The sequence below is a fragment of the Rhinoraja longicauda genome, chromosome 4, assembly GCF_053455715.1.
Source record: "Rhinoraja longicauda isolate Sanriku21f chromosome 4, sRhiLon1.1, whole genome shotgun sequence".
Classification (NCBI taxonomy): domain Eukaryota; kingdom Metazoa; phylum Chordata; class Chondrichthyes; order Rajiformes; family Arhynchobatidae; genus Rhinoraja; species Rhinoraja longicauda.
This window is the reverse complement of record NC_135956.1, coordinates 42,330,681-42,352,445: the sequence shown is the minus strand read 5'-3', so window position 1 is coordinate 42,352,445 and position 21,765 is coordinate 42,330,681. Positions and strand designations below refer to the sequence as shown.

General features: G+C 43.7%; 1 protein-coding gene across 1 annotated transcript in view; it reads right to left on the bottom strand.

Moving 5' to 3' along the window:
- Positions 1-21,514, bottom strand: part of LOC144593133 (CMP-N-acetylneuraminate-beta-galactosamide-alpha-2,3-sialyltransferase 1-like) — a 24,645-nt gene extending 3,131 nt beyond the window's left edge. Inside the window, exons 1-4 of the mRNA XM_078398603.1 lie at positions 20,992-21,514; positions 8,620-8,813; positions 4,632-4,811; positions 4,228-4,273 (exon numbers count right to left, since the gene is read on the bottom strand). Coding sequence (XP_078254729.1) covers positions 4,228-4,273; positions 4,632-4,811; positions 8,620-8,813; positions 20,992-21,264 — 693 coding nt within the window. The 5' untranslated portion in view covers positions 21,265-21,514. The remainder of the gene's footprint in view (positions 1-4,227; positions 4,274-4,631; positions 4,812-8,619; positions 8,814-20,991) is intronic.
- Positions 21,515-21,765: the final 251 nt, after the last annotated feature.

Below are 21,765 nucleotides of genomic sequence, written 5' to 3'. Positions count from 1 at the left end.
AGACAGGGGGAGAGAGAGGGGGGGAGAGATGGGGGAGAGAGAGAGGGGGAGAGTCGGGGTAGAGGGAGCAGCGGATGAGAGCGGGAGCGCGGGGAGGGGGAGGGTGTAAGAGGGTCTGGTGAAGGAGCGCTGCCACTTGCGAGGGCTGTTCCCTCCCCCTCTCTCTCTCCCAGCACGAGCGAAATCTGCGTCGCTCCTCCACTCTCTTCCCCGGCCCCGTCTCCCTCGAGTGCAGCGAAATAAGAACAAACACGTGTTGTAGTTGTTGTTCAGAAGCCCTGGGGTGAGCGGCGGCGGCGGGCAAGGGGCGAAAAATAAGCGACAAAGGCAAACATGACTAACAATGTTTCCTGACTTGTAATAAAAATATGCATTATAAACGATGAAAAAATGTCACATTACTGCATGAATTCATACTTTTATCATAAAAAAAGAGGCTTTACATTCTTTTAGTAAGGAGACGAGGAGGGATTTCTTTGGTCAGAGGGTGGTTAATCTGTGGAATTCTTTGCAACAGAAGGCACTTTGTAAGCAAAGTCAGTGGATTTATTCAAGGACCTATGATAAATCCCAAAACAGTTTCAAATTCCAGGACTTTCAACGACCGTACGAACCCTGCAGAAAATGGTTGAAACACTCAACTGGTCAGACAGCACCTGTGGAAAGAGAAGGGATCATGTTCATCAAAAATGGGAAAAGGAGATCATTTGAGTTGCAGACGGGTGGGGGGACTGGACAGGATGAAGTGAATATTTATGATAGAAGCTGGATAGGCTAGGTCTTTTTTATGTTGAAGTGTATGAGATTGGGGGGTAATTTTATAGAGGAATATAAAATCACGAGGAGAATAGACAAGGTGAATAGTCACAGTAATTTTCTCAGGGTAGATGAGTCTAAAACTAGAGTGCATGGTTTTAAGGTGAGGGAGGAAAGATTTAAAAGGAACCTGAGTGGCAATATCCATGGCATCCTTGACATCTGCACCAATGTTCCAGATATCAACCACTTTCCGTATAAAACATTTTACCCTCCAATCTCCTTTAAAACACATTCTTCTCCCCCATATCTAATCTACCTTCTAACCTGCCCCCTTTCATGCATATGGCAATAAACCTGCACCCCTAATATCAAGTGCAAGTTTATTGTCATATGCACGAATATGAGGCATGGGTACTATGGAAAACCGTGCTTGTAGCAGGCACAAACACTCAAACAAACACACAAAAAAAAACGAATGAAATATCCAGCATCTGCAGTGATTTTCTGTTAGTTTGCTGATCTTGTTAGTCCATTTCAGCTGATTGCTATACAAGGAAGCACTGAATCCAGTGCATATTTTAGGAAGGGCTCGCTAGCTTTGAAATCAACAAAGCAGTCATTCTGTCAGGAACCACACCAGGCCACTCCAACAATACTTGTTTTGTTTGAATGAACTTTAGCAATGCCCCACAGAATGTTGAGTGGGAACCATGGAATAAGATGTGTTCTTGAGCCAAATTTCTTTTCCAAAATGTGACTTTAACAAGTTTTAAATAAATTTCAATACTACTGTACCACTGAAGCTGTCCCCTGAAAACAGTAATTTGAAGCCAAAAAACTGCTCCAGGAACTAGAAGCACCCATGGAGGCAAAGGCATCAGCACATAGCTTCACTGTATTGTATTAACATTTACTTTAAACTTGTTGAAGTCACCGTTGTCGACTTTTTGGTTTGTGACCCGTCATCAGAACATTAGTAAATTTGATATTATGCAAACTCTAATTTGTACCAGGCCTGGAATATTGTAATCTCATTATCAATGGTCTCTAATAAATATAAACAGAAAATACTAAAAATGATACTTCAGGTATTCTGTAAAAAGAGACATAGAAACAGCATTTCAATGACCTTTCAAAAGAACAAACAATAAGGTCCCCCCTCAACCTTCTAAACTCCAGTGAGTAGAGGCCCAATGCCATCAAGTGCTCATCATATGTTAACCCACTCATTCCTGGGATCATTCTCATAAACCTCCTCTGGACCCTCTCCATCGCCAGTACATCCTTCCTCAGATATGTGGTCTGATCAGCGCCTTATAAAGCCTCAGCATTACATCCATGTTTTTGTCTACTAGTCCTCTCGAAATAAACGCTAGCATTACATTTGCCTTCCTTACTACCGATTCAACTTGCAAATTCACTTTTGGGAATCCTGCACCAGCACTCCCAAGTCCCTTTGCACCTCAGATTTCTGAATTCTCTCCCCATTTAGAAACTAATCTATGCCTTTATTCCTGCTACCAAAAATGCAGGACTCCACACTTTGCTACGCTGTATTCCATCTGCCATTTCTCACCCCACTCTCCCAACCTGTCCAAGTCCTTCTGCAGTCTCAGCATTGTCTACACTACCTGCTCCTCCACCTATCTACATATCATCTGCGACCTTGGCCTCACAACCTTCAATCCCCTCATCTAAATGATTGATATACAACATGAATAGTAGCAGCCCCAGCACCGACCCCCTGTGGAACTCTGCTAGTCACTGGCAGCCAACCAGAAAACGTCCTCTTTAATGCCACTCTTTACCTTCTGCCATCCAGCCAACCTGCTATCCATGCTAGTATCTTCCCTTTGATATCATGGGCCCTCCTCTTCTTTAGCAGTCTCACGTGCTGTGCCTTATCAACAGCTAAAATATCGAGCACCTTCTTCAGACCTGATGTACTTCAGTACTTGATGTTTCACATGGAGATGGTAAATCAAAAAGCTGGTTTCTGTGCTGCAAATCTCAATCTATTTAGTCCCTCCTGCTTACCTCTTTTCCTTGACTCTGTAAATTATTTCCTTTCAGTCACATGCTCTTTTGAGCATTGCAGTGAACCTACTTGAACTACACCCTATCAGTGCATTCCAGACCACATTCCAGGTCCTCATCACTCACACCGGCCTTTTCTTTTGGTCTACTATTACCTTTAACCTCTTGTCAGTCACCGTCCGTGTTAAGTTTCTGTGGTTTAATGGGAAATGTAATGTCAAATATGCTTGCCCAGTAAAGCATTCATTTTTTTTAACAGGGGAAAAGGTTTATCCTGGGAATTCAGCCAGAGTCAAGTCCACAGAACGATACATAGGGAGGGAGAAGAAGGAGGGGAAGATGGATCAAACCAGCAATTTATGGTTAGGGAAGTAGGCATACATTTCTGTGGTTATGTTGCCTTCCTACTGTCAGTGTTAGGATATCACTGAGAGGCTACTGATAATTCTGTCGGTTTGGTTGAACAGCCAGAGACTGTGGTCCACTCTAGTATCAACGTTAAAGATTGGAGGTGCTGGCGGAGGGTAAAGAGTTAGAAAAGAGATTAAGAAGGTGAACCTCAGTGGTGTTAATATCAGATTATTTCCAGTGTCACCTGCCACAGAGAATAGAAAAGGAAGGATAGAAGAGATATTGTTAAAGCTGGAAATGTGATGCAGGAGCGACGATGAAAGTAATTTGGACAGGGGAGAGGCAAAGAAAGGTAGTATTGCAAAGGAGAGAGAATGGCACAGAATGGACTGGGGAAGATAAATAGAGAAGTTTTTTCCACAAAGTCTATAAAATGTTCCAATATATATTTATAATACAGGTGCACCACCACTGATGGTCCAGCACCTCCTTTAATCAAGACAAAATTAAGAGATTGCACTTGAAATCCCCCGCAGAAGCCCCTCCGAATGGAGGGAGTGATCAGCGGATCGAATTTGCCCCCTGTGGCTGGGGCTCTGGAACTCTGGCCCAGCCAGCAGAACTGTTCCCTTAGCCGACATCTGCGGACAATTGGCAGGACGAATTTGCCCCCTGCAGTCGGGCCTCTGGAACACGGACCTGGCCGGAGCCGGCACATCCTTTCCCATAGCCGACTTCCACGACCAATTGGCAGGTCAAATTTGCTCCCTGCGGCCACGGCTTTGGAACTCTGGCCCAGCCGAAGCCATCAGACCCGTTCCCACAGGCGACTTCCGAGGCTGACTTTGTAGGCTGGTAGCTCGGCCCCTCGGTGGCCTAGACAGTGTGTCCTTTTTAGTAAACCAGTATCGCAGTTCCTTTTGTCTTCAAGATTTACTACATAGTTTTGCTTTTCAGTTAAGTCAGGTAGTTATGCCACAACTCTTAAAAATGCCACCTCGATTGTTAGCAAAGAACATCCATTTGTACTTAACCTTAGGCCCTTCCCACCCGAATAAGACAAGTTAAATTGTAACTCACCTTATCTTTATTTGCCTTGATCTTACTTAGCACTCGAGTATATGTACTGTTAATACAATAATAAAAAAATAAACATGATCAATTCATCTCAGTCCAGAGCAATATAAATATATTTCTTAATGTCAATATTCTTGTACCTATCTGTCTCCAACTGTCTAATTTGTGATCTATTTCACATCCACTTATTGCTCACATGGAATTAAATCTGACAGTCTTGACAAGAGCTACTTGTGCAAGATCTGTAAGTACCAGATGCCCATGAAATACTATAACTCAGAATGAGTCAATGCTGTCAGGCTGGGAAGCAAGAAAGAAAAAAGAGTAACGTGGAGAAAAATTGACCTTCTTGAAATTGCTATCTGCTTATGTATGTTTCCACTGGGAAGAATTAACAACTGACTCACCGAGTGATATTGCCTGTTGTAAAGGCACTTATTAGCCACTGTAGGTCCAATATTTTAAATGGTATCAGAACCAAAGAAACATTGCCTGCCAGGTCTTGAGCACTTTCAGGGTACATGAAGTGATGTGTGGTTTTACTACCCACATCCCTCTCATAGCCAACAGTCTTTGCACGGTTCATCCTATAAGATTAGAAAAAACGGATCATTAAGCAGATACTCAAATAATTGTTGATCTGTTTTTTAATGTGATGGTTAGGAAACTATAAATTCTAATTAGAGAATTAATTTTAGCCTGGTGGTGGCTAGGCCAAAACTGATCCAGTGACTAACGATTTTAAAACTAACTAGACAGGCATGGACCCGTTGGGTCCAAATCACTCCTGCAGGCCCGGCAACTCACCCCTCAACCCTCCTTTAAACTCCCCCGGGGCCAGGGGCGGGTGAGGGGTGAGAGGAAAGGAGAGAGGGAGCCACTCACCTCGGCCCCGGGCGGCCATCGTTGTGGCCAGCAGCAGGAGAGCTCTCCTTACCCCCCCCCCCCCATGGGCTGCCACTCCCGTCACTCGGGCGGGTCCCGCCCCCGGCGGTCATCTTGGACACGGCAAGTGGAAAGGGGATTTTTTAAAGTTTAAAAAGTGATTTTTAAAGTTTAAAAAGTGAATAATGTTTAAAATATACAACCATTTGAACTGCAGGCAATGGTGAGTAAAGTGGGCCTAAAATTGTTGCGCCATCGTGTACCGTTTTGGCTGTATTTCGGGAACAAATCAATCCACAAACCCACAAATATACAAGATGATAGTTTTAGTAATACTAGACCAAGTGGACCCAAATCTCTCCCATGGGCCTCTTCTGGGGCAACCCTCCCCCAACTGATGATCCTGCGGGACCGGCAACCCTCTCCAACTGACGAAGCCGGTTGCCGGGCGGGGAGTGTCCCCCGGGGCCGTGGAAGGGTGAGGGGGGACAGGGAAGAGGAGAGGGAGCCACTCACCTCCGCCCCGTGCCACCAGCGCTGCAGCCAGAGCGAGCCATGGACCCAAAGCCTCTCCTGCATCGGCCTCCCCCCCCCACTCACCCACTTCTCCCTCCCTCCTCCCCCCCCACTCACCCACACCGTCCCCCCTCAGCCCCCTTTATCCCCCCCTCCTCCGCTCCCCCCCCTCCTCCGCTCCCCCCCCCACCCACTCCATCCCCCCCTCACTCCCCCTTAAACCTCTCCTGCATTGTTCTAGCACCCTCCCCTCGCCCACTCCCCCTCCCCCTTCCTCTCCCCCCACCCCCACTCCCTCCACTGTAAAAAGTGATTTTTAAAGATTAAAAAGTGAAAAAGCTTTAAAATATAACATTCATTTGAACCCCAGGACAATAGTGAGTTAGGTGGGACTAAATTTGTCGCACTATTGAGTATCGTTTTGGCTGTCTTTTCAGAACAGGTATACACACAAACAACACGAGAGTTTCAGTGATATATATATATAGATAGATAGTCTACTTTTTAACATAATGTTCTTTGAGGCACCTTGCAAATTGGTTGTCAAGTTTCCTACATTACCACAGTGAATGCATTACAAAAAAAAATCTATTGGCTGTAAAGCCCAATGCAATATCTTGAGAACCTTTTAGTTTCTATATAAGCAGATGGTCTGTGTTGTTTGTGGTCAGTAAATTTAGGTCTTATGTTTTGAGCCATCATCTGGATAGTTTGTGACAAAAAGTAAAAGGTTGATGCACAGAATTGATCCCTGTAGCACACCACGTGTCACATCTTGTCAAACAATATGCCAAATCTCTTTTTCTGGTGTGCAGCCAATTTTCAATCCACACCAACATGTTACCTCCGTCACCATTTACAATTTTTCCATAATAGCCTTTGAGTTGCACCCTAGCAATGCCTTCCTGAAATTAATTAACGAGCAACCGCTTTGTACTCAGCAGATGTTACGTCATCAACAGCAATAAATTGGTCAAATATGAACTCTGTGTCATAAAACCACATTAATTTTCTTAATTGCCTTGACAGTTTGCTGTGGAATTATATCTTTGGCAATTGCTTCTAAAATGTTATAGAACATTAGCTTACTAGTCCATAGCTTATTGATTTCTATGTGTCCACCTATTGGCATAAGAAGGGTTAGTTTATTTCAGATCCACATCAAACAATGGCAGCAACCTAAACGGCTGAACCAACTTTGGAATATTACAGAATTGAATTCTGGTTCACATGCATTATTCCTATCCTCCTCCACTTTATATCCTCTTTAAATATAACTAAGATGTAGCCATCATTGTGCAGTCATTTGATAGTCAAATCTGCACAAATATGTAATCATTAACAAACTTTAATCAAATTCAGAGTTTCCTTATGGAAACAAAGAAACTCAGAAGCTGGTTAATACACAAAAGGATAGAAAGCGTAGGAGTAACTCAGCAGATCAGGCTGCATCTCTGAAGAACATGGATAGGCGAAGTTTCGGGTCAAGATCCTTTTTCAGACTGATTGTAGGGGGCGGGGGGTGGGGGGGGGGGGGATCTACCCTATCCAATCCTCTAAGAATTGTATATGTTTCTATAAGATCTCCTGTCCGCACCTCGGACAATGGAATCACCCGCCACTATGACTCTGCCTGACGTCGGTCTCGCCGGTCGAGTCTCAGCACTAGGATTCAAGTCACAGACCTGTCCACCACTCGGACTGGAAGCGTCGTCTGTCCCAAGAGGGTGTACCTGTTTGCAAGAGGTACGGCCACCGAGGTCACCTGCACTCGCTTCCTCCTCTTTCTTTCAGTCCCTACCCGTCGCACCTCCCCCACTCTTGGAGTAACGACCTGACTGCAGGACCTGCCCAGGAAGCTTCCGTCATCCCGGATGGACAGCATGTCATCCAGCTGCTGCTCCAGTTCCCTAACACTGGTCCTTGAGGAGCTGCATCCGGACAGTTGCCACAGGTGTAGTGGTCAGTGACATCAGCAGTGCCCCTGACTTCCCACATCCTGCAACAAATGCCCTGCAATACCATTCCTGCCATCACATTTAAATATTTTAATTAAATTAAGCACACAACCGGTTTAAGTGTAGCCTCCTTGCCGAAGGCTCTTGAGCCAAAGACTCGCACTTTCCCTCACCAAGGTCGCTCTCCTAGACCTGAACTTAATTTTATCTAATCAAGACAAGAATCCACACAACAAATTAGGATGTCTCAGCCAATCCACTCACTCGCTGGTCTGGCTGCTGCTGCTGCTCTGCGATCTTGCAGGTGGGGCACAGGGCAGGGAAGGTGAAGGGAAAGAGTCGGGTTGGTGGTGGGATGGGTTAGTCGGAGGTTACCTAAAAGTGGAGAATTCAATGTTCATACCATTAGGTTGTAAGCTAGCCAAGCAGAATATGAGGCGCTGTTCCTCCAGTCTGCGTGTGACCTCACTCTGAGAATGGAGGAGGCCCAGAACAGAAAGGTGGGAATGGGGAAGGGGAGTTAAAGTGATTAGCAACCAGGAGATCTAGTAGGCATTGGCGGGCTGAGTGCAAGTGTTCCGTTTGCCCCTTTCATTTGCTTCAACATCTGGAAATCACTAAACCAAGTGGACCCGTTGGGCCCAAACCTCTCCTGCACTGGTGCAGCACCCTCTCCTTGTCACCTCCCTCTCCTCCCCTCCTCTCCCCCCCCCACCCCGTCCCCCTTCTCCTACCCCCCACTCCATACCCCTCAACCCCCCCTTATCCTCCCTCCTTCCCCACCCTCCCTCCCCCCTCTCCCTCTACCCCCCTCCCTTCCTAGGAGATAGATTTAAACTTTGAAATGTGAATAACTAAAAATATAATACCGATTTCAATGAAACTTCTTCCATTAGCACCAAAGGGACGACGGTGAGTAAGGTGGGCCTATAATTGTCGCACTATCGTGTGCCATTTTGGCTGTAGTTCAGGAACAAACAAACAAACAAACGAGAGTTTTAGTATATAGATAGATAGTTAGCACCAGGTGGCTTACCTCATCACAAAATTATGGGAGTCAATTATTGGTCCATAATTGGATCCTATCAGATTTCCAGAATTCCCTACCACAGCACATGTCCTGCATCTGTTTGGGCCATGGCCTGAGAGCAGGTTGTCTCCGGGAAACAATTTAAATACTTGTTCCATTACGATGTTGATATGGGGTGCATTTTTGACACCTTGAAGCCTCTACCGGAAGATAATTTTAAATTAGTATATTTTAATAATACTATTATGTTATAATAATAATCTTGCAGTCATGTAAGAATGGCTATTCAATTATTTATTCTATTACTGATTGCAATTATGATTTCCTTAAGCATAAATGCTAATAAATACATAATAGTAATTAGGCACAACCTTCCCAAACACAATTCATTATAATATTATATAGCGTTAACCTTTGGATAAGTTTGTTCTGTTTCATTTCTTAACAGATCCTCCTCAAACCTGTCAGGTATGCTCCTTCTGTGGAACTTCACTACTCCCCTACCCTGACCCAATCTATACTATATTCATGACAGAACAATCCAACCCATCATTGGGGCACCTAAATCTATGCCAAGGCACTCTGGCTGCTTTTATGGTTGGTTCTTTCTGTTAGCATGAACACTGATGAAAACAATGGCCAAAAATTGAGCATGAGGGGTTTCTGCTCTGTGAAAAGCATGCAGCTAATTGCATCAAGACCCATAATCATGTCCTGCAGGGGAAAAAAAAGTGAGATTGGCACATTTACAAAATTACAATTATGATCAACAAAATTGCCAACATCCACAGTAGAGTCATGGAGTATCACATGGTGGAGTAAACTCGATGGGCCGAAGGACCTAATTCTGCTCCTATGTCTTTGTGGAGCTAAAGCAGGAAGCTAAATGCCATTTACCTAAACCATTTGTCACATGGAAATTTTACAGATACCAAAGCAGGAAATTGTACATAATTAGCTAAAGTCAACATAGCCGTTTGAACGGGTAAAAATGTTTGACCGATTAATTGGGGTAATGTGGTGTAGATAAAGGAGTACTGATGCGTGCACTTTATTTAGATTCTGAGGTGGCATTTGCTAAGTAATTGCAGCAAAGGATTGATGCAAGATGAAAGTTGACAGTGTATTTGCCTGGATGAAAGATTGACTGATTAACAAGAATCAATAAATTGTAGTGGGTCTGCACGCAGCAGGAATCAGGCAAGACGCCAGGTAAGGATTAACAATCATTTTAATGTGACATCAGAACATTCACTCTCTTCAGTTACCCGCACGAGATCACTCTAGCCCCTTCAGGCAAACCCCCGTAGCTCCAGACCCCCCAGCCCTGTCCACTCAGTGCCGAGGGGGATGACCCAGGGAGTGGCCTAATCCCCGGGCACCACCACAAAATATAAATAGTTTTTTAAGTAGTTAGCAAGTTGCAGTGGGAGGCGTCCAACAGAGATTGGTGCTGTGTCTCAGCTTTTTGCAATTTAGACTCTGCAGTTGGTGAAGGAGAGGAAGTTGTGGGCACTAAATTTGCTGATGGAGCTAAATTTGCTGATGGCATCACGGTCTCGATGCCTCCCGGATCGCTGGGTCGGGGCACATCCGGGACCTCACGGGTTGGACTCTGGGTCGGCAGAGCAGTCGGCGGAGCCCACGGCTGGGACCCGGGTTGGCACCACAGAGGTGGGAAATGGGGTGGCGGCAGCGGTGAGGCCTCGGCAGCAGTGAAGCGGCGGTAGCGGTGCCGGCGATACCTCGTGGGTCGACCAGCAGTCGATGGTCGATGAGAGCTAGGAGGACCACCGTGAGGGGGGAGGGGAAGAACAACGGAGGATGCGGTGTGGGGGGACCGCCATGAGGGAGGTGGGGGGAGAACAATGGACAATAGGGAGGGGTGGGACAAAGGGGACCCGGTGTGGGGGAACTGCTGTGGAGGGGGGGTGGTGGGGGACAAAAGGGGGAGCCGGCGTGCTTTGTAACTTGGTCAGCGCCGTAGATGGCTGCTATTTGTATACATTGTGTATGCAAGCAGAGAATCTCACTGTGCCTAGCCACATGTGACAACAATGTATTCCTATTCCCACATGTAGAAAAGTTAAAAACACAATCAAATTTAAGAGACACAATCAAGCAGGAGACGTAGCATGTCTGTAGACCTCCTCCCACACATTGATCCAGGAACCCCAGCATTCCTTCCAGGTAAGACAATGGTTCAAGTGCACCTCCTCTAACTTCATTCCCGATGTGGCCTCCTCTACATTGGAGAGACCAAGCATAGACTTGCCGCCCATTTCGTCCATACACCTGCTCGGTCCACCATGGCTTACTAGATCTCCCAGTTTGCTATCTATTTTAACTGCGCTTCCCATTCCCATTTTGACCTTTCTGTCCTTGTTCTCCTTCCATTGCCAGAATATGGTCACACGCAAACTGGAGGAATTGCATTTCATATTCGCTTGGGTATTTTACAACCCAACGATATGAATTCTCTAATTTTTGGTACCTAACCTACAAAACTAACCCTCTTCTCCCCTCCCCATTTTTTCTCCCCCCCCCCAACAACCTCCCTGGGCCACATCCGGACGTGCAGCCATTTCTCCCCTCCCCCTGTAGCTAGATTCCTTTCTCTGGCTTCACAATTTGCTCTTCAATCCTTGTATCACAGCTTTTGTCTTTTAATTTCTGGCCTTTGTCCAACCATCTGACTAGAAACCCCGCCTCACTTGTATCTCCGCCACTATCAGTGTGAAGAAGGGTCCCGACCCACAACATCACCGATCCATGTTCTCCAGAGATTATGCCTGACTCATGTTCTCCAGAGATGATGCCCGACCTGCTGAGTTAGTCCTTAAAACTCCTTAAATGACAATGCTATTGCTATTAATCATGCAGCTGTCCGCAATCTCCCATCATATTTGTTTGTCTACTTCCAATAACCATTGGGGGCCTTTTGTACAATCCTAACAAGATGATCATACCCTTTTTTTCCTCAGCTCCACCCATATGGTCTCACTGGATGATCCTTCAATAATGTTATCTTGGACTACTGCCATGATGTTCTCTTTAATCAGTAAAGCAACTCCCCCTTGCCTTTTATCCCTACCTCTATCACATCTACAATACCTATACCCTGGAACATTAACCTGCCAGGCCTGTGTCTCCCTTAGCCAGATTCCATAAAGGTCCCAGTCCCACAAATCTCTCCATGCCGAGTTCATTTTGCTCTACAGTTAGGCCACCAGCATTGAAATAAATACAATTTAATCCACCATCTTTCCTCACTTCCTGCTATACTCCTGACTATCCTGTTTATTGATTCAGTTTGAAGTCAGAATGTCCTCTGTCCATTCTCTACCCAGATACTGCCTGCCACACCGAGTTCCTGCAGCATTTTGTTTTTGCTCAGGATTTCAGCATCTGCAGTTTCTTGTACTTTCCATTGTAAATGAGACAGTTAGTTCCCTCATCAAATCATTAATATTCATTGTGAATCGTTAGAGTCTAAGCACTGATTCTCTGTGGAGCCGATGGGAATAGTCACTGTCTGACACATGGAAAGAGACTATTATTTCTACTCTGTTTCCTGTCTGTCCATCTGGCTGATGGAGTATTACATGAAAATCTGAACGTGAAAATATGACAATAGACAATAGGTGCAGGAGTAGGCCATTCAGCCCTTCGAGCCAGCACCGCCATTCAATGCGATCATGGCTGATCACTCTCAATCAGTACCCCGTTCCTGCCTTCTCCCCATACCCCCTCACTCCGCTATCCTTAAGAGCTCTATCCAGCTCTCTCTTGAAAGCATCCAATGAACTGGCCTCCACTGCCTTCTGAGGCAGAGAATTCCACACCTTCACCACTCTCTGACTGAAAAAGTTCTTCCTCATCTCCGTTCTAAATGGCCTACCCCTTATTCTTAAACTGTGGCCCCTTGTTCTGGACTCCCCCAACATTGGGAACATGTTTCCTGCCTCTAATGTGTCCAATCCCCTAATTATCTTATATGTTTCAATAAGATCCCCCCACATCCTTCTAAATTCCAGTGTATGACATCTTAATTTTAGCAGGAAAAATAAAGTGGAAACAAGTAAGATGTGCTGGAAACACACAGCAGGTCAGGTAAATTTGCCATTACAAAGGTTCAAAGGAGAAGTGTGGGGCAAGTTTTTACCAAGAGAGTGGTGGGTGCCTAGAATGTAGTACCATGGGTGGTGATGGGAGCAGATAAGACAGAGGCTTTTAGATAAGCACATGGATATGCAGTGAATGGAGGGATATGAATCAAGTGCAGGCAGAGGGGTTAGTTTAATTTGGCATCATGTTCAGCATGAATATCGTGGGTCGAATCTGTGCTATACTCATGTGATAGGAGCAGAATTGGGTAATTTAAGAGCAGTCTAGGCTGCTAGACTAACATGTATCACCTGTTTGCACATGACAAATTTTCCCTTCCAAGTAGAAGTGCAATGAAACCTCAGGTAGAAACCAATTATAACAGCGTAAATGAGTACAGACTTTAAACACATGATTTTTTTAATGATGTTGATTTATGGAGTAGATTTACCTGCCAAGTATTCTAGGTTTTCATAATGTGCAGTGTATATTTAATCCATTCGAGGGACTCGAGGTAAAAGAGCCATTAGGATGCAGTGATCACAATATGATAACTTTTACTCTACAAATTGAGAGGGAGAAGGGAAAATTGGAAGTGTCAGTATTACAGTATAGCAAAGGGGATTACAGAGGCCTGAGGCAGGAGCTGGCCAGATTTGACTGGAAGGAGACCCCAGCAGGGAAGACGGTGGAACAGCAATGGCAGGTATTCCTGGGAATAATGCAGAAGTTGCAGGATCAATTTATCCCAAAGAGGAGGAAAGATTCCAAGGGGAGTAAGAGGCACCCGTAGCTGACAAGGGAAGTCAAGGACAGCATAAAAATAAAAGAGAAGAAGTACAACAAAGCAAAGAAGAGTGGGAAGCCAGAGGATTGGGACTCTTTTAAAGAGCAACAGAAGATGACTAAGAAGGCAATCCGGGGAGAAAAGATGAGGTACGAGGGTAAACTAGCCAATAATATAAAGGAGGATAGTAAAAGCTTTTTTAGGTATGTAAAGAGGAAAAAAATAGTCAAGGCAAATGTGGGTCCCTTGAAGACAGAAGCGGGGGAATTTATTATGGGGAACAAGGAAATGGGCGGACGAGTTGAACCGGTACTTTGGATCTGTCTTCACTAAGGAAGATACAAGCAATCTCCCAGATGTTCTAGTGGCCAGAGATCATAGGGTGATGGAGGAACTGAAAGAAATCCACATTAGGCAGGAAATAGTGTTGGGTAGACTGATGGGACTGAAGGCTGACAAATCCCCAGGGCCTGATGGTCTGCATCCCAGAGTACTTAAGGAGGTGGCGCTAGAAATTGTGGACGCATTGGTGATCATTTTCCAATGTTCTATACATTCAGGATCAGTTCCTGTGGATTGGAGGGTAGCTAATGTTGTCCCACTTTTTAAGAAAGGAGGGAGAGAGAAAACGGGAAATTATAGACCAGTTAGTCTGACATCAGTGGTGGGGAAGATGCTGGAGTCAATTATAAAAGACGAAATTGCGGAGCATTTGGATAGTAGTAACAGGATTGTTCCGAGTCAGCATGGATTTACGAAGGGGAAATCATGCTTGACTAATCTTCTGGAATTCTTTGAAGATGTAACTAGGAAAATTGACAGGGGAGAGCCGGTGGATGTGGTGTACCTTGACTTTCAGAAAGCCTTTGACAAGGTTCCACATAGGAGATTAGTGGGCAAAATTAGAGCACATGGTATTGGAGGTAGGGTGCTGACATGGATAGAAAATTGGTTGACAGACAGAAAGCAAAGAGTGGGGATAAATGGGTCCCTTTCAGGATGACAGGCAGTAACTAGTGGGGTACCGCAAGGTTCGGTGCTGGGACCTTAGCTATTTACAACATACATTAATGACTTGGATGAAGGGATTAAAAGTACCATTAGCAAATTTGCAGATGATACAAAGCTGGGTGGTAGTGTGAACTGTGAAGAAGATGCTATGAGGTTGCAGGGTGACTTGGACAGGTTGAGTGAGTGGGCGGATGCATGGCAGATGCAGTTTAATGTGGATAAGTGTGAGGTTATCCACTGTGGTGGTAAGAATAGGAAGGCAGAGTATTATCTGAATGGTGTCAAGTTAGGAAAAGGGGACATACAACGAGATCTGGGTGTCCTAGTGCATCAGTCACTGAAAGGAAGCATGCAGGTACAGCAGGCCAATGGAAGAAAGCCAATGGAATGTTGGCCTTCATAACAAGAGGAGTTGAGTATAGGAGCAAAGAGGTCCTTCTGCAGTTGTACAGGGCCCTAGTGAACCTGCACCTGGTCTACTGTGTGCAGTTTTGGTCTCCAAATTTGATGAAGGATATTCTTGCTATTGAGGGCGTGCAGCGTAGGTTTACTAGGTTAATTCCTAGAATGGCGGGATTGTCATATGTTGAAAGACTGGAGCGACTAGGCTTGTATACACTGGAATTTAGAAGGATGAGAGGAGATCTTATCGAAACGTATAAGATTATTAAGGGGTTGGACACGTTAGAGGCAGGAAACATGTTCCCAATGTTGGGGGAGTCTAGAACAAGGGGCCACAGTTTAAGAATAAGGGGTAGGCCATTTAGAACTGAGATGAGGAAAAACTTTTTCAGTCAGAGAGTTGTGAATCTGTGGAATACTCTGCCTCAGAAGGCAGTGGAGGCCAATTCTCTCAATGCATTGAAGAGAGAGCAAGATAGAGCTCTTAAGGATAGCGGTGTCGGGGGGTATGGGGAGAAGGCAGGAACGGGGTACTGATTGAGAATGATCAGCCATGATCACATTGAATGGCGGTGCTGGCACGAAGGGCTGAATGGCCTCCTCCTGCACCTGTTGTCTATTGTCTATACATGTGGGCAGCACAGCAGTAGAATTGCTGCCTTACAGCGCCTGAGACTTGGGCTCGGACCTGACTACGGGTGCTGTCTGTGCTAAGTTTGTACGTTCTCCCTGTGACTGTGTGGGTTTGTCCCAGGTACTCCGGTTTCCTCCCACATTCCAAAATAATACAGGTTTTTAGGTTCATTTGCTTTGGTAAAAAAAGTTGTAAATTCTCCATCGTGTGAAGGATAGTGCTAGTGTATGTTGGCATGGATTCAGTGGGCTGAAGGGCCTGTTTCCGCACTGAATCTCTAAATTAAAACAAAACTAAACATGAATTACTACAATAACTTATTACATTTTTGATTGCAATGGTATATTTGGTTGATTTTGGTTGATCACACCATTCTCTTCATCACCTTCCTGGCTGCGGATCACTTACATCCTCTCAAGTCAAGTCAAGTCAAATTTATTTGTCACATACACATACTCGATGTGCAGTGAAATGAAAGTGGCAATGCCTGCGGGTTGTGCACAAAAAGAATTACAGTTACAGCATATAAATAAAGTTAATAAGTTACTAAACATAGCACAAAAAGTGTCGACAAAAATTTAGTCTCTGGGGTTATAAAAGTTGACAGTCCTGATGGCCTGTGGGAAGAAGCTCCGTCTCATCCTCTCCGTTTTCACAGCGTGACAGCGGAAGCGTTTGCCTGATCGTAGCATCTGGAACAGTCCGTTACTGGGGTGGCAGGGGTCCCTCATGATCTTGCTTGCTCTGGATCTGCACCTCCTGATGTATAGGTCCTGCAGGGGGACGAGTGTAGTTCCCATGGTGCGTTCTGCCGAACGCACTACTCTCTGCAGGGCCATCCTGTCCTGGGCAGAGCTGTTCCCAAACCAGACTGTAATGTTGCCGGACAGGATGCTCTCTACAGCCCCAGAGTAGAAGCAATGAAGGATCCTCAGCGACACTCTAAATTTCCTCAGTTGTCTAAGGTGGTAAAGGCGCTGCTTAGCCTTACCCACCAGTGCGGCAATGTGCGTTGCCCACGTCAGATCCTCTGCGATGCGGACTCCCAAGTATTTGAAACTGCTCACCCTATCCACAATAGACCCATTTATCTCCAGTGGCGTGTACGTCCTTGGATGTTTAGCCCTTCTGAAGTCCACAATCAGCTCCTTTGTTTTAGTGACATTCAAGAGGAGGCTATTGTCCTGACACCAGAGTGCCAGATCAGCCACCTCCTCCCGGTAGGCCTTCTCATCGTTGTTGGAGATCCGGCCCACCACCACAGTGTCATCAGCAAACTTGATGATGGAGTTTGAGCTGAACCTGGCCCCACAGTCATGTGTGTACAGGGAGTACAGTAAGGGGCTAAGGACGCAGCCCTCTCAGTAGTCTAACTAGTTCAAATGGTTTCACCCACTATCAGAGTTCCATTGTTGCTCTCTCCATCAATTCATCTATATACCCCAATCAAGGTTTAATCATTATTGTCTTAAAATCTTCACTCGCTGAAGTTCTATGAGCCTTCAGTCATTTCAACTATTGGTTGTAATTATTTCCTCCATTTGAATACCTTTTTAAATTCCAATATTGCCAAACTTTAAATTCCATTCCTACTCTTTCAAATTTCATTATCACGACCATTACAACATTCCCTTCAGCAAAGCTGCAGAAATGATTCTCATCAAAGTCCAATCATTTTTCCATCTTCCAAGCTTCTTGAGTGTTGTTGAAGCTAGACATACCCAGACAAATCTGAAGAAGGGTCTCGACCCAAAACGTCACCCATTCCTTCTCTCCAGAGACGCTGAGTTACTCCAGCATTTTGTGATACAGAAAAATGGAGAGATCACTGAATATTTATAAATGCCCTTAATGCTACAACCAAAGACATTTTACCCCCTTGTCCACATGTTATAACCAACAAACTAATTGTAATTACAGGGTCTTTTGCCTAAATTTCTATGGTCCCAGTTGTTCTTTGTAAAGCACATCTTTCTCACCATTCAGAATCAGATTCCATCTCTTAAACTTGAATTTTATTCACCACTATCGCTCTACCTTTGTTTTTCCCTCTTGTTAAATACCATCTGCAAATATCAGATGTACTGTAAATGCCACAAGGTAAACTTTGGGGCCAGTTTTCCAAATGTGTATTAATTTTCCCAGTTTCCCTACATTCCCAGTGAATCCACAGTGGACCTTTTTCCTAATATTATATCTTTAAATGGATTGTTCTAATCTTAAGGTATTTTACCTATCTTCTGCCACACTTAATGATTCAATATCAGCATATTGAACAAATATAGCCCATTTACACTCTTTGCAATTGTGGTCGGAGATCAGCATGTATTTGTAATCTTTGTAACCAACATTTGAAAATATATGATAGATATAAAGTGCTGGAGTCACTCAGCGGATCAGGCAGCATCTCTGAAAAGAAAGGAAGGGTAACATTTCAAGTCAGGCCCTTGTGGGTCAGAATGGGCTGGAAGATATCAAATTACAGCACACATCGAGTTTCCAACTATCCCACTTGATTCATGGAGACAAGTAATGATTACTTAACATATTGAACTGAAGATCCAGGTAGTTCACATCTAGTCTCTAGGCTCTCGGTGGTGCATCTGGAAACATATAAAAATAGGTGCAGGAGTAGGCCATTCGGCCCTTCGAGCCAGCACCGCCATTCAATATGATAATGGCTGATCATCTAAAATCAGTACCCCGTTCCTGCTTTTTCCCCATGTCCATTGATTCCTTTAGCCCTCAGAGCTAAATCTACCATGGTCCCATTCATTTAACCTTTACTAAAAATGAGAAGAGGGAGTGTTGTGAGCAATCCATCCAGTATCTTTGCTTATTCATGGCTATGGTTCAGCAGCTATGCTCTTCCTTTTGAATCAGAAATTTCAAGCCCCACTTGGACCTGGCCATTGAAAGGAGAGTCCACCCTATTCTGATGCAATAAACGTATACGACATTTCGCACTAACTCCTTCTCCAATTCCCTGGAAGTAATTTGTGAAAATGGGCAAAAATAAAGTTACAATTAGCACAAAGGTATTTATCATGTAGAGTTTTTTTGGTAAAATGGGATTGGTACGTAGAGCCCAAGGCTACAATGTCAATCCGAGGAAAAAAAACTTGTTTTTCCACTTGCCCAGTTTTATCAAAGGTCTTCAACTTGTCAATCAATCAACTTGATTTGTTTCCTTTCCACAGACTTACTGAGGGTTTCCAGCATTCTCTATTTTTGCTCTAAATGTCCACTTCAGTAAGAGATAGTGAGGCATGCATACATTGAAAAAAATGCAGGGCAGCTGCCCCTAGATTTCTGCCTCAATATTCATACCTTAGCCACAAAATATTGTCTGCCATTATCGCTTGTTGTATCCAAATTATTACCCTGTTTCCCACACTAAAAAAAGTGGCCAAACTAGCATGCTATTTTTCTGACTCTGTTTTGTCAAGTAGGTCTTACTAAGTAAATCCAACTGGTGTATAATTTCCTGGTACATCTCTATCTCTTTTAAAGTTGGGATCGTAACTGCCTACCTCCCATCCTCTGGCAAAAAAAACCCTTCCAGTCAAAGGTAATTCCAAGGAGAGTTTTCTTATCGTAAATACAGGTAATTCAGCTATAACGCGTATTTCCGTAATATGGATTGGATATAAAGTGCTTGATAATTCAGGGTACACTATTTACAATGCGTGGGCCAAATTGGTTATAACATCATTTTGGTCAGAAATTGACAGGCAAAAACAGTTGTCTTGGATTTAAATAGTATACAAGGAAAAAGAAATGTTTTCATGTAACCTCCCCGCACTATTCAGACACCTTTGTCTCTTCTTTAACTAGAGGTGGCTATTGAAATTGACAAGGAATCATTTATGTCAATATTTGTGCAATGATAGACAATAAATGCTGGAGTAACTCAGCGGGACAGGCAGCATCTATGGAGAGAAGGAATGGATGATGTTTCGGGTCGGGACCCCAGACCCTCAGATAATGATATTCTATTACACAATGTAACATGCAGCCTTCAGTATTTTTAGCTTTCAGTGCAAAAATAAACACATAGCTATGAAAAGGGCCGTTACTTTTGAAAATCCTATGGGAAAAATAATTTAATTACTGCAAGTCAAAACTCTCTAGTCCCACTCCCTTTCCTCCCCCCCCCATTGACAAAATGACCTCTATGAAGCAATTTTCTATCATACAAGGTTTCTTAGATATACAAATATCCTGTTTTTCCCCGAACTGCCTGTCCAGGCCATTATTGGGTGATGAAGGGATTCCATTTTTACAGATGGCCATATGCCGATTTTGTCCGCAAGTCGGAAAACACAAAACGACTTGATACGGTAATCAAACTTCCCCTCCCCCTTCCCAGTTCTCCCTCTATCTTCCTGTCTCCACCTATATCTTTCCTTTGTCCTGGCCCCCTGACATCAGTCTGAAGAAGGGTCTCGACCCGAAACGTCACCCATTCCTTCTCTCCTGAGATGCTGCCTGACCTGCTGAGTTACTCCAGCATTTTGTGAATTCACACAGTATTACAATGAATGGTTTTGATGAGGGCCAATTAACAAGAACAATTATATATTGTCTACCTCTGCTTAGTTGTAATGATACAGAATCAGGATGTCTCCTGTTCAATTGATGATTCGATGGGTTTGAAATATCATTGCATGTTATATTGTTTCATAAAATATCATTGCACAAGTATCAATGGAAGTAATTGCTTGTCATTTTCCAAAACAACTCTAAAGTGGCCTCCTATGCTGAAAATGGCAGCCTGGGTTCTTAAGAGACAATGGTATCTGATTACTGTGGGAAGCTTACATTGTATCAATGATATTGTTTTGTTTTGTTTAAGACTGGTTTTCGTTCAGATTTAATATTATTTATGTGAGCTTGTTCATATGTATGAGTATCAACAAGTTAGCCGTTGATAACCTGAAGAGGGCCTTTATTTAATCGAGAAATATTATTGGCATGTGACAGTCACCAGCAAGGCTGGAATTTATTGCCCATCCTTTGTTGCCTTCAGAAAGTGTTAGTTCTTTCAAAAACTAGTTGAAAGCTAGACATTAAGCATTAGAATTGCAGGTTTATTTCCTTAAAATTTTGATCAGAAAAATGTTCAGTTCACAGAAACATCTTTCTACTTTGAGTCAGAATAAATGCTTTAATGCCATTACTTTTTAAAATAATAAACTTCAACGGATATTCTACATCCGCTGACAAGCATCATATGCAGATGATATCCTGAAAAAATTAATCTTTATTGAGAGCACACAAATAATCTGAATTTCTATAAAATCCTACAATATATACAAGGGAGTTTTTAGTTATCATACTCTTTCATTTATCAAGTATTTTCTTAAATTTCATTTCAGTCCAGGAATTATCCTTCATTTAAAGTGATCCAATCTCTGTAAAGTGTACCACCTACCTTCCACCAATTGTAAGACTTCTCAGGAATTGTGCTGTTGCTTTGCATTAGGACGGGGTTCATGTTTGAAACGTAACGCTTGTCAAACCATTCCGACACACCTAATTCAGAGACACACCGGCTACATTTGCACAGTTTCATTGTCATGAGTTGGCGTTGTGAAAAGTTTTTCGTGTAGGTAAATAATGCAGAAATCAGCACCAGAACAAGAAACAGTAAATATAACAAATAGTGAAGCCTCCTAATCCTCAAAAAAAAGCTTGAAATCAGCATGGTGAAGCCTGCTTGGCAACAAAGAAAAACAAAGAGCAAGAAGTGGGTCCTGGTCAGTGAATCAGTGCGAGATGAATTCTGCAAAAATATGTACTCAACAAACAGATCTCTGTGTACAGCTCCAGTTTTCTCAAAATAGCTACTGAGCAATAACAGCAGTTCAACTGTGGAATACTTCTCTGAAATAATTTTTCTGCATAGAATAATCAAAGTTTTCAGAAAGAAAGCAATCAGTTGGTGTTTTCTTTCACGTCAAGCCAGTGGAGTGGAAAGTTACTGTGGTGTCAAGTCACATCAATATTTTTCAGTGGGCAGAGTCATCAATAACACCATATTGTATTTGTGCATTTGGGAGCTGCATTCATTGTGGATAGGATGAAGTCTTTCACACCGATGATTTGAATACCAGTAATGTGGTCGGTCTTCTCTTCGAATTTTCCTTTATGCCACTATAATTGCACAATTTCTTGAGTCAAACTGGCTGAGTAAACTTCCTCCTAA